This window comes from Lepidochelys kempii, chromosome 13, assembly GCF_965140265.1.
Source record: "Lepidochelys kempii isolate rLepKem1 chromosome 13, rLepKem1.hap2, whole genome shotgun sequence".
NCBI lineage: Eukaryota > Metazoa > Chordata > Testudines > Cheloniidae > Lepidochelys > Lepidochelys kempii.
In genome coordinates, this window is record NC_133268.1 from 15,703,224 (window position 1) to 15,718,770 (window position 15,547).

General features: G+C 41.2%; 1 protein-coding gene across 9 annotated transcripts in view; it reads left to right on the forward strand.

Annotated features, from left to right (window-relative positions):
* ADNP (activity dependent neuroprotector homeobox) overlaps positions 1-15,547 on the forward strand; it is a 44,612-nt gene that overhangs the window by 2,306 nt on the left and 26,759 nt on the right. For 2 of the 9 annotated variants that reach the window (XM_073309408.1, XM_073309406.1), the window contains exons 2-3: positions 11,890-12,048; positions 14,518-14,589. The exons of 2 other annotated variants lie outside the window; for them this stretch is intronic. In XM_073309408.1, coding sequence (XP_073165509.1) covers positions 12,012-12,048; positions 14,518-14,589 — 109 coding nt within the window. In that variant the 5' untranslated portion in view covers positions 11,890-12,011. Of the gene's footprint in view, positions 1-8,261; positions 12,049-14,517; positions 14,590-15,547 lie in introns of those variants that run through there. 5 more of the 9 variants (XM_073309412.1, XM_073309411.1, XM_073309409.1 and 2 more) reach the window with 4 other exon arrangements.

The window sequence follows — 15,547 nt, forward strand, 5'->3', positions numbered from 1 at the left end:
AGTATTGTCACTACTTGTGCAGCACAGAATGGCTTACTTAAATACATTCAGATTGAATTGCCTGGCTCCCTGGTAGCAGCAGTGCCATTCAAGTAACGTGGGTTTCAGCTGGACCATCTGGAAAAACTGAACTTTCACTTGGGGAGAATGGTAACTGTAGCAGCTATAAAGATTTACCAATGCTTCATATCACAGTTACCATCCCTCTGGATGTGGAAAATGAACCATCCCCTTAAAATCAGTTGCTTTTAAAACAACACAGATTAATTAATGCCTTGTACTGTTTGTAATATATATTTACAGATGTTGGGTAGCGATTTAGTATCAACCAAATCCAACCAATATCTTCCTTACAATATGTAGTGAAGTTGGAGTATTATACAGAAATGAAAAGAAACATATTCTGTTGCTACTAAAAATTGCCACTTGAGGCTGATTCATTGTAACTTGGTGGTTAAATCTTTGCTGAAGATGCTTCCAGTTTACACAAAGATAAGCCTTAGAATGGAGATGTCTTTTTGACATACAGTTGATAACATGTCCCAACATAGAAATATTTAAGCAGAATATTAAGCTTGTTTATACTTGTGAATTTATTATGCTTTATACAGGTTTTAACTTCTCTTTGCTAAAAGTGATTTTGACCTGTCCACAGTAGTTTTTATTTATTTTATATTTGGCTTTTCAGCACTTAACAGTGATTGGCATATTTAACCTGTTCAAAGTTTGCAGTCAGCTTTAAGAAGCTAATGCAATCTTGCTTTTATGTCTGAAACAGTTAACTGTTTAGTACCCAGTGTTTCAAATACTGGCTTATATTTATAACTCCAAGTCCTGGTGACATGAGAATGAACTATAGAAAACAACTTCATTTTTTCCCCCCATAATGCTTAAATTTGCCTTTAACGCCTAAATGTGTATTGGGTAAAGCTACTAGAGTTTAAAAAAACATTAATGTAAGAGCATTAGTTTTAAATGTTGGGAGGTAAATAGTGTTTTGAATGTGTGTGAGAAAATATGAAAGGTGGCTTGTATTTGCTCTAAGAAAAAGGGCATGTAGGTTAAGAACAGAATGTGGTGGTATTCAATATGTTTGGGGCTGAGAGCCCTATTTCAGAAGAACTTCTAGATTGCTTGTGAAACGCATGCTCTGCAGCATTAAACTGAGAAGCTTTTCATTGTATGCAGGATTGAAGGTACCAATTGTCAGAAGATGCCAACTCTCATATATTATTTTGCATTAACTTACAATGGTGCCTTAAAAAAGCATTTTAATTGAGCATAGAAGTAATTCAGTGATATTATACTGTACTAGGCTCTCCACTTCATTAACTGACTCCTAAATTAGAAGGGGAATGCCAACTAGATTTCTAAATAAGTGCATATACAAGCCCTCTCTGTGCAAGGTAAGTTGTGCTTCCAACATACACCAGCATGAATAAGGGATGGCTATTCCCCCAGCTTTGGTACATGAGAATAACTGCAACCTTTGAAAATGATTATTAAAAATGTTATAAAGCAGCACTTCTGACATGCATGGCTGTATCTCAGTGACATGTGCATTGGCAGAATTAAGACATGTACACAGTCTAAACTGTAAATTTTATATGACTTGTTTTTAATGGGGAAGGTGACATCTAGCTATATTAGTGTAAAGGAAAAAATTGGAATAAATATTTGGGTAAGAGAAAAGACACGAGAACTAAAGACTCTAATTTACTTATTTTGGAGAAGCTCTAAATGAACAAGCTGTAGCAGTCAGATTAGCAATTTATAAAATAGAAAATTATCTTCACTTTAATATTTGTGCACAAAGGTTGAGAGAGAGAGAAAAAAATCAAGATTAGACTACGATCATCCTCATCAGGATCTGAAGTCTTTAGGACGTATATTTTAAATCAAATCCCCAAAAGAGCAATAGTGAATAGCTATTTGATTTAAATTGTTCACCTATTATGTGCTCTACCCAGATATGTCCTTTGGTAGTCACTGGCCCCTTAGGATACTTGTACCCTGTTTTTTTAGCTCAGTCCAGTTGGCTTTTCAGTTGTGTTGAGCCCTCTTAATGCTCGTTAAGATGGAGGCTAATATGTTTGAAGGCATGTTAGTTGGGCTTTCAGCTTTTAGCCTACATCTTAACAAGCATTAGGGCTTTTCAATCATATTAAACTAAGGACTGGTACAGTACAACCCCTAGCGTGGACACAGTTATACCGGTATGTGTATTTATATTGGTATAACTTTTTCCTGTTCAGGAAAGGTTATAAGCTATATGAATATAAGCACGTTTTATACAGGTATATAGCCTGTATGTACTACAGTGGCATAGCCACAGTGCCATAGGTATGCTGCTGTGACCCAGCGGATGTAGGCTACAGTGACAGAAGGGATTTTTCTGCTCCTTTAGGAGCTCCACCTTCCTGAGTGACGGTAGCTAGGTTGACAGACGCATTCTTCTGCTGACCTATGTGTGTCAGACTGGCATAACTATGTCAGTCAGGGGAGTGGATGGCCATAGCTGTGTTGACCTAAGTTTTATGAGTGGACAAGGCCTAAGGCATGGTCCACACTTACATTATATCAGCACAGCTATATTGGTCAGGGGTGTGAGAGAACCATGACCTCAATCAACATAATTATGCTTACAAAATCCCCAGCATGGACACAGGTGTGTCAGTGGAAGAGTGCTTCTGTTGATATACCTGATGTTGTCTGCGGAGATGGTGTTCCTACACTAACAGAAAAACTCCTGTCAGTGTATACTGTGTCTGCACTAGGGGACTATACCAACACAGGCTCTGCAGCGTAGACATAACCTAACTGTCCACACTAGCATGGAGGGTTGTACCACTTTAACTATATCAGTAAAGGTAAAGTAGTACAATTTTTGTGTTTAGACAAAGTCTAACTTGACTGGACTAACACGATATAAAAAACACACCCTTTTGGGGGAAATGGAATTGTTCATTCCGGACTTTCAAGAGAATCTTCAGCTTGACATAAAATATCTAAAGATGTACTTGAGATCAGATTAAGGAAACTAGTTTGTTTTATTTACCTGCCCAAAGGCCATATGTTTTAAGAAAAAAATGTATGCTTTTGACACCTTCATTGCAGTTGAGATTGGAAGCCCAAATGTGAGGCCCACATTTGGAGGGCATCACTTTAATCTCACATACATTGGTATTTTTTGAATGTGTGTGACATTTTTTGGTTTTAAATAAGAGTGGAACAAATGCCATATTCGTCTGCAGTGAGTCACTGTCAGTTAAACCATTTATATCCTTAGTTTTAAAAAACTTGGCATTTAAAAATGGTTTGGAAGAAAACTGATGTTGGCTGTTGGGTTCTAAACTTGTGTAATTGTGTCCCAGTGCGCACAACAGACTTACACGTTCTTGATTGAACAGGTCAGCTGGCAAAATATGTATTTGTAAAATAAAATACTACTAAGGTAATGTTTAAAACTTCAATAATTTAAAAAACCCCAACCTCCTCAGCCATTGAAAGTTAACACTCTGGGTGGTTTCAGAGTAGCAGCCGTGTTAGTCTGTATTCGCAAAAAGAAAAGGAGTACTTGTGGCACCTTGGAGACTAACAAATTTATTTGAGCATAAGCTGTAGCTCACGAAAGCTTATGCTCAAATAAATTTGTTAGTCTCTAAGGTGCCACAAGTACTGTGGGTGGATGGTTTTGCCTCATTCAGCCAATCATTTTAACATATGGGGGGGATGCTTTTAGCCAGGGCCTTTCAGTTCTGTCTCAGCTGTTCTCCAGTCCCCTGACTTTCATCTGTTCTCTTGCCTTTACCCAATTTTACCTGTCCTGTTCTGCCTGATTCCTGACATGATTCCAGAGCTAGCAGTTCTTTGTGCTGATGCAGTGGAGCTAAAAAACATTTTTTGGTATTGATGTGGATCAGTGGCAGCGAGAGACAAAAAGTTCCTTAAAACAAGTCTCTTGGTTACTTAGAAAAGAGTTTAAAATACTTTTCTCTAAATTTCTAAGAACTGTGTTGTATGGTTTTTGATTCCCACTGCTCAAACTATGAAGTCTTTTGAATATCAAAGGTCCATGAGCCAGCCCAAAGACAGCAGCTGAGGTGGATTAGTGCTGGAATCTAGTCAGGGAGTTGGAGTGCTTGGGAATTGTCTAGGCAAAAAAGGGAAGGAAGGTAGGAATATGTGGAGAGAGAAGTCTGTATATAAGGTCTTGTCCAACCCCACAGACTAGTTACATTTTTGTTTGGGATACATATGGGGATTGTGGGGGGAGAAAAAGCTGAATGGTCGTTACTTATTTAACTAGTTAAAATGTACATATAGCCTGTTAGTTAAGATCTAGCCAATTGGCTAGTGTTTTATCAATTTAATATATAATACATCCACTATCTGAGGAGTACATCACACATTGGCTGGGGAATTGACTAGATCAGGGATTCTCAAACTTCATTGCATTGTGACCCTCTTCTGACAACAAAAATTACTACATGACCCCAGGATGGGAGGACTGAACCTTGAGTCGGCCGGAGCAAAACCAAAACCTGCCCCGGGCGGAGGGGCCAAAGTCAAAATCCAAGGTCTTCAGCCTCAGGCCCGGGACCTGTAACCTGAGCCCCGCCACGCAGGGCTGAAGCCCTCTGGCTTTGGCCCCAGGCGGTGGAGCTTCAACTTTGAGCCCGGGCCTCAGCAAATCTAATGCCAGCTCTTGTGACCCCATTAAAATGGAGTCATGTCCAGTTTGAGAACTGCTGGAGTAGATTGTAACATGTTCCGGAGTGCATGTCCGTATATGCACACTTTTGCAGAGCTTTGCTACTCATCATTCACCAGCACACCCCAGCAATATGTATTACTGGTTTTGGCACATCAAATCACCTGTATGCAGCTTACATGTTTTGTTTCTGTGTTTTAAATTTAGAAAGACTTAATAAATGTCTCTTGGTAAGAATCTAAAGAGCTTACAAAGTGTCAGAATGCTTCTTGGAATGCTCCAAACAGCAAGTGCGAGTACTTCAGGATTCCACATGATTGGGGCCCTACCAAATTCACAGCGATGAAAAACGTGTCATGGACCATGAAATCTGGTCTTCTGTGTGCTTTTACCCTGTACTATACAGATTTCATGGGGGAGACCAACGTTTCTCAAATTCACGGTTCTGACCCAAAAGGGAGTTGCAGGGGGGTGACAGGGTTATTTTAGGAGGATCATGGTATTGCTACCCTTACTTCTGCGCTGACTTCAGAGCTGGGCATTGATTGATTGGGGATTGATCCTGCTTTGAGCAGGGGATTGGACTAGATGACCTCCTGAGGTCCTTTCCAACCTTGATATTCTATGATTCTGTGAGTGTGGCGGCTGTTGGCCAGGCGCCCAGCTCTGAAGGCAATGCCCCTCCAGTAGCAGCGCAGAAGTAAGCGTGGCAATACCATACCATACAACTCTTAGTTCTGTGCTGCTGCTGGACAGTGGTGATTGCTGACTGAGGGCCCAGCTCTGCCGGCAGCAGCACAGAAGTAAGGGTGGCAATACCATACTATGCCATCCTTCTCTGCGCTGCTCTGTCTTCAGAGCTGGGCTTCTGTCCAGCAGCTGCTGCTCTCCAGCCGCCCAGCTTGGAAGGTAGCGCCAGCACGAGCAGCAGCACAGAAGTAAGGCTACTGCAACTCCCCCTACAATAACCTTGCAACCCCCCACAACTCCTCTTTGGGTCAGGATCCCTACAAATACAAAACTGTGAAATTTCAGCTTTAAATATCTGAAATAATGAAATCTATGGTTTGTAAAAAAAAATCCTATGACCATGAAATGGACCAAAATAGACCATGAATTTGGTAGAGCCCTACACATGATTAAGCTTCCAGCAAAAAATTTTGCTTTGGAATTTTTCATATTTAGTTTCATTCCAGAGGAGAATTATTTTTGAAATTTGAGGAATATTCATTTAGCCTTTGTTTCCACTCATTGAACTATATATCATGGTATAAGAAAATCATGACCTCTTTTGAGGCTTTATTACATTCAACACAAAAGTCTTTAAGAAATAGCTATGGACAAGTGAGAATGGCATACTGAGCATGTGCAGTACATATTGATTTCACTGCAGCTATTGGTGTATATGTGTGTGTGTGTGTATGTGTGTGTGTATATATATATATATATATATATATAACATATCCTTGGCTATTTCAAATGCTTATTTAAAGGAGGTATTAAAGGGGCTACTATGTATGATGGCCTGCCTTCTCGGCCATTGGTGCCTCCAGTTTTAGACTTCCTGTACACTTAATTATATTGTGCCATACAGACGGAACAACTTTTGATATTAGTTTCTAGGGCACATCAGAAAGGTCGATTCCTGCTTTGTGTATTTAAATGTTTGCATGGTCAAATAAATGAGCAACTTTTTTTAAAATCACAAACCTAAATTATTGTGACATCTTAGTTCAGGTTCTAAACTAGGGGTGGGCAAATTTTTTGGCCCGAGGGCCACATTGGGGTTCCAAAACTGTATGGAGGGCCGGGTAGGAAGGCTGTGCCTCCCCAAACAGCCTGGGCCCCGCCCTCTCCCACTTTCTGCCCCCTGACTGCCCCCCTCAGAACCTCCAACCTCCCCTGCTCCTTGTCCCCTAACTTTCCCACACACACCCCCCCCGGGACCCCACCTGCTATCCAAACCCCCTTGCTCCCTGCCCCCTGGCTGCCCCGACCCTTATCCACACCCTTGCCCCCTGACAGGCCCCCTGGGACTCCCATGCTTATCCAACCCCCCTTGTTCCCCGTCCTCTGACCCCCATCCAACCACTCCATGCCCCTTATCCAACCCCCCCGGCCCTGGCCCCGCCCCAGCCCCCTTACCATGCAGCTCAGAGCAGCATGTCTGACAGCCACGCTGCCTGGCTGGAGCTAGATGCGCTGCCCTGAATGAGCGCACAGCCCTGCCGCCCAGAGCGCTGCCTGTGTGGCTGCGGGGAGGGGCGTGGGGCTAGCCTCTCGGGCCAGGGGCTCAGGGGCCGGGCAGGCCGGTCCCACTGGCCGGATGTGGCCTGCGGGCCGTAGTTTGCCCACCTCTGTTCTAAACACAATTCAGGAAATTCAAAGTTACAGTTCCCAAATAAATGAAAATTTGGCCATGTTGCACAGTAAATTAAAACAAAAACATTATTAACATTACATATGCTTATTAGCAGTTGGTAAGGAAATAGATAATTCCTGTTCAAACTGTGCAGTTAGTATACACATCCACTAGGTGGAGCTTCTGGTACCAGTGGAAAATTCCAGAAATCAAGAAAGAATGAAAAGTGTGAGTTAGAACAGGGGTTCTCAACCTATTTCTTTCTGAGGCCCCCCCCAACATGCTATAAGAATTCCATGGCCCATCTGTGCCACAACAGCTGTTTTTCTGCATATAAAAGCCAGAGCCAGCATTAGGGGGTAGCAGGCAGGGCAATTGCCCGGGGCCCTGTGAGGCTAAGTTGCTCAGGCTTTGGCTTCAGCCCCAGGCAGTGGGGCTTCGGCTTTCTGCCCTGGGCCCTAGCAAGTCTAATGCCAGCCCTGCTTGGTGGACCCCCTGAAACGTGCTCGTGGCCCCCCAGTGTGCCCTGGACCCCTGATTGAGAACCACTGAGTTAGAATATCCCTGTCTGATGGGCAGGGGATGAGAGAGAGATTTTTAACCTAAAAAGAGGAATGAAGAGGAAGAAATCTCAGCTGTACGGTTGATACTTCTGTCATTAGAACCTTGGCTGCCTTTCATTAGAGTTCTTTATGTATGATGGGAAGCTGGAGACCCTTATGCAAGAACAGCCAACATGAAGCTGGACTGTAAGCCCAAAGAGATCAGAGACAGTGAACTTCTCGAGCATTGGCTCATTATTGCTGTTCCTGTGGTCTTAGGCAGGGAAATGTAGTATGCATAAGAATTTCCTGCACAGGGATTTTTATAGGTGTGTTGTAAAACCATGCTGTAGATGAACTCTCCATCACTTCTCCTGCCCCCCAGCCCCCCGGGGAATATATACTTGGTTATATAAACAGTTAAAATGGGAAACTGAACAACTTCACATTGGTCAGGGAAGCAGTGCTAACAATCACTTTGTTTAGAGAGCCAGACAACCTGAATTTTTGTGATTAGCTAATTTAAAATATCCAGTTTCTGATACAGCATTTCTTAAATAGTATATTCTGAATATTTAAAAAAAAAAATTTTTTTTTAGGAGTTGGACTTTCCAGTAGTGGAGAAACTGATTTAGTTGGGTGGGAGGAGGTGGGACTTGACTGTACATAATGAAGTAAACTGTACAAAGTAAACAAACTGAACAAATAAAGAAATAATTGTTTCTTACTTTAAGTTATAGTGATATTGGTATTGAAACTAGCACATACAAAATTTTCAGAAGGTATGTGATGTCTTTTTCAAGTTTTCATCCTATAAAAGCAGCTAGCATAGTCTCAGTCCAACTGTGGACACAACCTATGAGCACATAGGATATGTCTACACTGCATTCGGATTGTGTGGTTAGACATACCATGCTAGCTTTTTGTAGTTTGCAGTTGCCAATAGCAGTGAAGCCATGGCAGCATGGGATTCAGTGAGGCCTACCTGCCCAAGTACAAGTCTGGGTATGCACTTGGGAGTCTAGCCCACACTGAAGTCTGTGCTGCGTATTCACTGCTATTGGTGTCAGGGCTAGCTAGATTAAAGGTAGGCAGGTATGTCTGAATGTGCTGCAATTACAACTTTGATTGCACCATAGATATACATGTAGTTAGGACCATCAGACTAATCTCAGGGCTTCACTACGGTGTTAACTCAAGGTATAACTCCAGTCACCCTTAACCTGACTCCCCTCCACACGCCCAAATCTTTAGTTTGAGTTAAGTTGAGCTTTACTGGCTCATCAGGGTTGATACTCAAGTGCTGCTGCTGTTAGAGCTAGTAATGCAGTGAGGATGCAGCTACAGGCTACAGCTGGAGTTAGTATAATTCATTATCTGCTAATCCCCTCATTCTGCAAATCTATTTGCTCTGTGTAGTTTGAGTGCAGTGTGGTTCACAGTGTGTCCACTCCTGAGCTAGGTTAGCTTGAGTAGAGTAACTCCTTAACTGTAGCAGTGAAAGCAAGCCCTTGTTTAAGGATCGATCTACCATGAGTGAACTCCTACCAGCTGACAAGCTGAGTACAGTATCTGTTGTTTGTGACAGAGTGGGGGTGAAATAGGTGTTTTTGTTGTCCATAAAGAAATTACCACGAGTGTAATGTGTTTTATATTGAAAACCAATCTCCTTCATAGGTTTATAGCTGTTACTGGAAGAGTGAAACATCAGTGGTGACTCTCTAGAAGTGGTGTGCACCAGTAAATCCCATTGGTTTCACAGGGAGCTGTGGGTGCTCAGCACCTCTGAAAGTCGGCTGGAGCTGTTTTACTACCATGTGAGGAGTAGTCTGACAGAGGGAAAATGAAGTATTTAATGTAAACAAATGGCTGTGTCAGGATTCAAACCATTTATTCCTCTCAGTGCAGGAACAAAGCTATCCAGAAGCCACACTTACCTTTTCAGGGAGGTTTCTGTGTCAGCTTTTCTTTCTCTGCCACTTCTCTCTCTGGCTTTTGTCACTGTTTTTTTTTTCTCTCTGTGATGTCCCTGACCCTGCTGTGTTTTTTCCTTATTTTATCTTGGCTTTCTCTCCCATCTCTCTCTATTCTGTCCCCCAGGCTCTTGGTGCTGTTTCTGCCTGCTGGTCAAATCCGCTTGGCTCAACTGCTGTGGAATGTTCAGGTGCCAGTGTTCCAGCCCCCTCCTGGTAAACAGGCATCTCCCATCATTCACCTTGTGGTGTGCAGAGCACAATAGGATACATGGCTGAATAGTTCATAGGCACAAGGAGGTTGCATTTCTCTTACTGGGGGAGCCATAATTTAATATTTTCAGAATAGTATGTTCAAAAATCTCAACTATAATGTTGTATTAACAGTCTTTTATTCATTCTACTTTCATGGCTGGCTTCTCAGAGCATGCTACTGCATATAATTAACTAAGGGGGTCTTTGGAAATAGACCACATTTAAAATGTACATTGACTAGTGAAGCCAGAGAAAAAAGTGGAGTCTCATAGGAAACTAACATGTTTTACTTCTTTGAATAAGAAGCATGCAGCTGCAGCCAGTTCTGATACATGTATTGTGTTGTACTTTTTATATCTCAACCAATAATTCCCTTTAACTCGTAATAAAGTGTCAGTAAAATGAGACTCTGCTATTGGAGAAAACTTTTCACGATTTTTAAAATTCAGAAAAATGCCAGAGGCTTGATGATCATGATTTGTACCATGTAGAGTAACTAGTTTCAGTCTTTGGGGGTGGACTTGTTTGACCCTGGTACAGAATGAAGTGCCTTGCTTTGCTCAGTGATCACATCTTCAGGTTGATGTAGTAATTGTAACTGATGTGCTCCAAACAGGCCTCAGCCAGGCAGGTAGTTTATATAATTGGTCTTCAGGTGGAAGAGAGGAATATGAAGTGATCGGGACTTGACAGAAATGCAAAGGACTGACTATTCATTCTGTCCAGTCCTCTGTCAGAAAAGTAATCCAGTATGGCAGGGAAATAAATTTATTGTTTATAGTAAAAATATTTTTCAAATAAAATAACTCAGTTCCCCCAATCTTAGTCAATAGCCCAGTTTACTAGTATGTAATGTAAATCTCTTCTTTAGAATGTAAATTCTGAGGTTTTTAAAACAATAGTTACATTTTAAGTCTTTGCTTTAAACTTATGTATTTAATATATTATATTGTGTCATATCAGCCCATTAAAGTTTTATTTCCATAATAAACTTAGTCCACAAATTTCCAGAAACTTAATCCAGTACCTGTAGTGGTGCCAATACTTTATTAGGGTGTGGATGTTGTCAGAAATTTTTGAAATCCATGAGACTATCACTTGAATCAAACAACTCATGGGGAAAATCTGGTAAACTTTTTCTCCTCTGTCTGAAAAGCTCTAATAAGTTAATGGTCAACTAAAAGATATTTTGGAAGCTTTGATGGATTTGTTCACTCCTGGTTCCCTACACTGAAGTTACCTGTCTTGTTCTGCTTCAAAACCTGCCTAAAATAGAAGTACATTGATTCATTTATTAACATGAATGAGTGAGATGAATTAAAGTGCAGCAAGTGGGTTATAGAACATAGTCTAATACATTCCAACACCCAGGATAATCTACTTCACATCTTAGTGCCAGCAGATACGAACCTGAATGAGACTGCTCATCTGAATCTTGCCCTACTGAATATATTTCCTCATGGTTGTGGTTGACAGCCGTATTACCCTGGGCTATATGATCTCCTAAAACCCTAGATTGCAAGATGGGTCTGTATTTGGATGGAAACCCTCCAAGGAGAAAACAGGTACAGTTGGTGACTCAGTAGGTGGCACTTCACCTCTTCATCAGGAATGAATCATGGCTGTGGAGGCACTGTCATGCTGAAGGTGCTGTATTTCAGATGAGATGTAAAACTGGAAGCCATAACTGCTTGTGAGATCAAAAGATGGCATGTGAATAGCAGTGTTAGTTGTGGTATCCTGGTGGAATTCCAGTTTGGGTAATTGAGTTCTGAATATCAAAATATTCTACTATAGTGTCATATAGTGTACTATAGAGGAATTTTTTGCTTAAAATTTAAAACCTGCTAAAATGTTTTGAAACTTTGCCAATGAAGGAAGGCTGCTGGGTTAAACTCTAGCAGTACCTCTATTTCAGTCGTGATACCTGTATGTATGATTCACAATGGGCATTAGTCCTTCATGATGAAACATAATTTATAAATGTAAGACTTACCCTTATTACATTCTTATCTCTTGTCTTTAACACTTTGTTTTGTACAGCAGGATATGAGCCTTCTCCTATGTCCGGGCTTTGGCCTCACACAGTAGGTGTAATATAATCGCTGAGGTGGGCGTTCTGCAAGGAGAATTATTTTTGGAGGCTTTTGCATGAAACTTGCCCAATGAGTCTGAGACACCCAAGCACCATTAATTTTGGAGGTAAATGCCTCATAATATGTACTGAATAAAAATGGGAAGAGTTTGAAGTATGGGCAAAAAAATTGAGGAAATGGGCTGAATGTGTAGAATTTGGCAATTTTACACTTAAAGGAACACCAACTTGAAATCTAGATACATTTTAAAAAAGTAAATTTTCAGGTACCATACCTGTTTGAGTCACCCTGACTGTCTTCTTGGTTTTACAGTTAATTTACTGGCTCTTTACAAAATGTTTTCCCTTCTTCTTATGTATAAAAACACACACAGAAGGGGAAGCTGATTATATGGGTAAATGATGAAACTGATTGTCAAAGTACTGTCATGCACAAAGTAAAAAAACTGGAAGAAATATATTCATCTCAATTGTATAGTAAACTTAGCTGTCACTTGTAATGCGTAGATAAAATAATCCTGAGAAAAATGTGATTGAGTGTCCCTTTAAGTGAAGTTATTCCTTAGTTTTACAAGGTATATGTTACTTTTAAATGACAACTTCATTGTTTATAACTCATTGGAAGCTTGTAAATGAAATGTTTAAAAACAATTTTCAATCATTTCCACATAAATTACTCTGAAAAGTATGCTGAGTAGCTGGGCTCTGTATAATGGGAGGAACGTAGGGGGAAGAGAGAAGGTCACTTATTTAAAAGGGGGAAAAAAATTACTTTCCAAATGGATAGAAGGAAAAAAGTAAAATTTTAACTCTACCAACCTTTACAGCAGCCTTATTCAGTTTCATGTGATATTTAGATTAGTCTAAGGTTTCTTCATAATATCTGTTGGAATAAAATCAAAGTACTGATGAAATGCTAAAGATAAAGTACACTGAAAATTGTATTGAATAAATAAAGTTTGGATTAGTAAACAACAATAATGTAGTGCTGGTTTACAACCAATGGAGAAATTAAATCTGTTTTAAAGATTTGCAATTTGAGAATTGCACCAATGCTTGTCCTGTATGCTGATTGAATCCTGGTTGTGCTGTTAAGTATTTTTTGAGAAATAACTACCTAATAGAGAAACTACTAAAAGGAGAGGGTGCTGCAAAGTGAAATGTAGCACAATCAATTAATAGAAAAATGCACATAATTTGGTAAACAGAGATTACCTCTCTCCACGTCTTGATTGAGTGAAGTTGGAAGTTGTTATATATGTTAACAAGGGCTTGTCTACGCTGCGACACTGTCCACAAAACTTTTGTCTTTCACGGATACTTTAAAAAGCCCCCCCAAGAAAGACAAAAGTTTTACCGACGCAAGTGGCAGTGTGAATGTGGCGCTCCTGCCGACAAAGGTAATGCCACTCCTGGGGCTGGAAGTATTTTGTTGGCAAAAGTGCTGACAAAATACCAACAGAGCATTTACACTGTGTCGATACAGTCTTGTTGCTAAAAGCTGCGTAGTGTAGACAAGCCCCAACAAACCAGTTTTTATGTAGATCAGACTTTGTCGGGGTGGGCAAACTTTTTGGTCTGAGGGCCACATCGTGGTTGCAAAACGGTATGGAGGGCCGGGTAGGGAAGGCTGTGCCTCCGCAAACAGCGTGGCCCCCACCCCCTGTCCACCTCCTGACTGCCCCCCTCAGAACCCTCAACCCTTCCAATCCCCCCGCTCCTTGTCCCCTGACTATCCCAACCCCTATCCTCACCCCCGCCCCTGACAGGCGCCCCCTGCCCCGAACCTGCGCCCCATCCAACTGTCCCCTGACTGCCCCCCGGGACCTCCTACCCCTTATCCAACCCGTTCCCCCCACCACCTGCCACTCAGAGTGGCAGAACAGGCTTATTTGAAAGCCTGGGAGCTGGGCGGGTGCAAGCCGCGCTGCCGCATAGCTGCAGGGGAGGGGGAACAGCGTGGGAGTGGCCGGGGGCTAGCCTCCCTGGCCGGGAGCTCGGACTGGGCAGGACGGTCCCACGGGCTGTAGTTTGCCTACCTCTGCTTTATGTAGATCATCAAGACAGACATCCTACAAACACAGTAGACTCTATATAGATAGTGTATTGGCTAGTCCATTTCAGTTATGCTTGATTTGTTATGCTAAACCTTTGTCACTAGCATTTTTGATTAACCCCCACCGACTCTGGATTAGTATGTGTCTGCTGTTGTAGAGATGACAGGAAAAGACTACATAATGTGAAATACCTAATATGTGAGAGAGTGGTAGGCTTTTTTCAAATTCACTATAAAAATCTGGAGGTCTTTCCCCTCTAACGTAGATCAGCTGGGGTATATAACCTTTTGAATGTTTGCATTGCAATCGTATAGTCTGCATTGCACTTTGCAGACACAGCAAAAGCTCCTGCCCTGAGTAGTTTACAACTGATTTAACTAAATACAATTCAGTCATCTAGAAGGATAAGTGAAAATGGACTTCAAGTAGAGGGAATATACTTTTGCACAGGAAAAGGGAGGTGTTCCAAGATTAGGGTCTGTTATGAAATAATAGACTGTTGTCAAGTTTTCTCTGTAGGAGTGGTTGTGGAACAAGATGGAACATTGCATGAAACAAATAGTGTCCATGGGCTGCACCTCCATATTAAAGGTGAGGGGTCATAGAGACTATATTTTAAACTGCTTGAGTTGCACTTAGTTTTGGGCCTTAACTTTGGGCATCCAGTGTTGAACCTAATAATTCACCTGTTTTACCTGCTAGAATGTCTTCACTGAGTATTTAGGCCACAGCTGGATTATGGAGCTGAAGAGTTGCAACTAGAAAAGCAAAACTGAGACTTTTTTCAAAATGTGTAAAGATTTAGAGCAAGGTCTTTTTAGTATAGCTGTAGTAGTATAAATTCTCTCTGTGGTCTCTCTTGCTGTTCTGACCTTTTAAAATGCAGGTGTTAAAATATTTGCGAATATGTTAGATGTGAAGCTGGGAGACAAGCTTCCAAATAAAAATCCATCTGTTCAAAAAGTTTGGTTGTAGTGGTGCCTCTTATTGTCAAAAACAGCTTGATGTCATGGTGCATCCCAGGGAAATGTCAGATTTGTTTTTCCTGTGTAACACAGTAACTTGCTTGTAAAAACATGTTTTCTTAGGTAAATAAGATGGGACTTATTCCAACTCCGACTAAGTCGTCTTTACATTAATAGGGTGTACAAGATTGGCTGTTTGAGTGCAGGTGCATACAGATTACGCTTTGCATTATTTCCAAAAAGCGCAGTGGCAGAGACGACTATTAGGGCATACAAGTATTTGCAAACTTGCCCATCTCTTGTGTGTACACAGATCTGACACTTTCTTTTGCAGTTCATCACACTAATCCAAGTCACTGAAGTGCTCAAAAGTTTCCATACTTTTGTACAAGAGTAAAATAGTCACAGCATAGAGAGGAAGGATCACCCAAATATGTTTATGGAAAGAGTCAAAATTATATACATATAATTTGTAATGTCACCCAGAAGCATAGTTATTGGTTTTCCTGTTGCAGCCTCAATTTTGGGGAGGGAAAATAGCATTTTAGGGAAGTTGTCCTTATAAAAATTAGTGTGAAGTTACC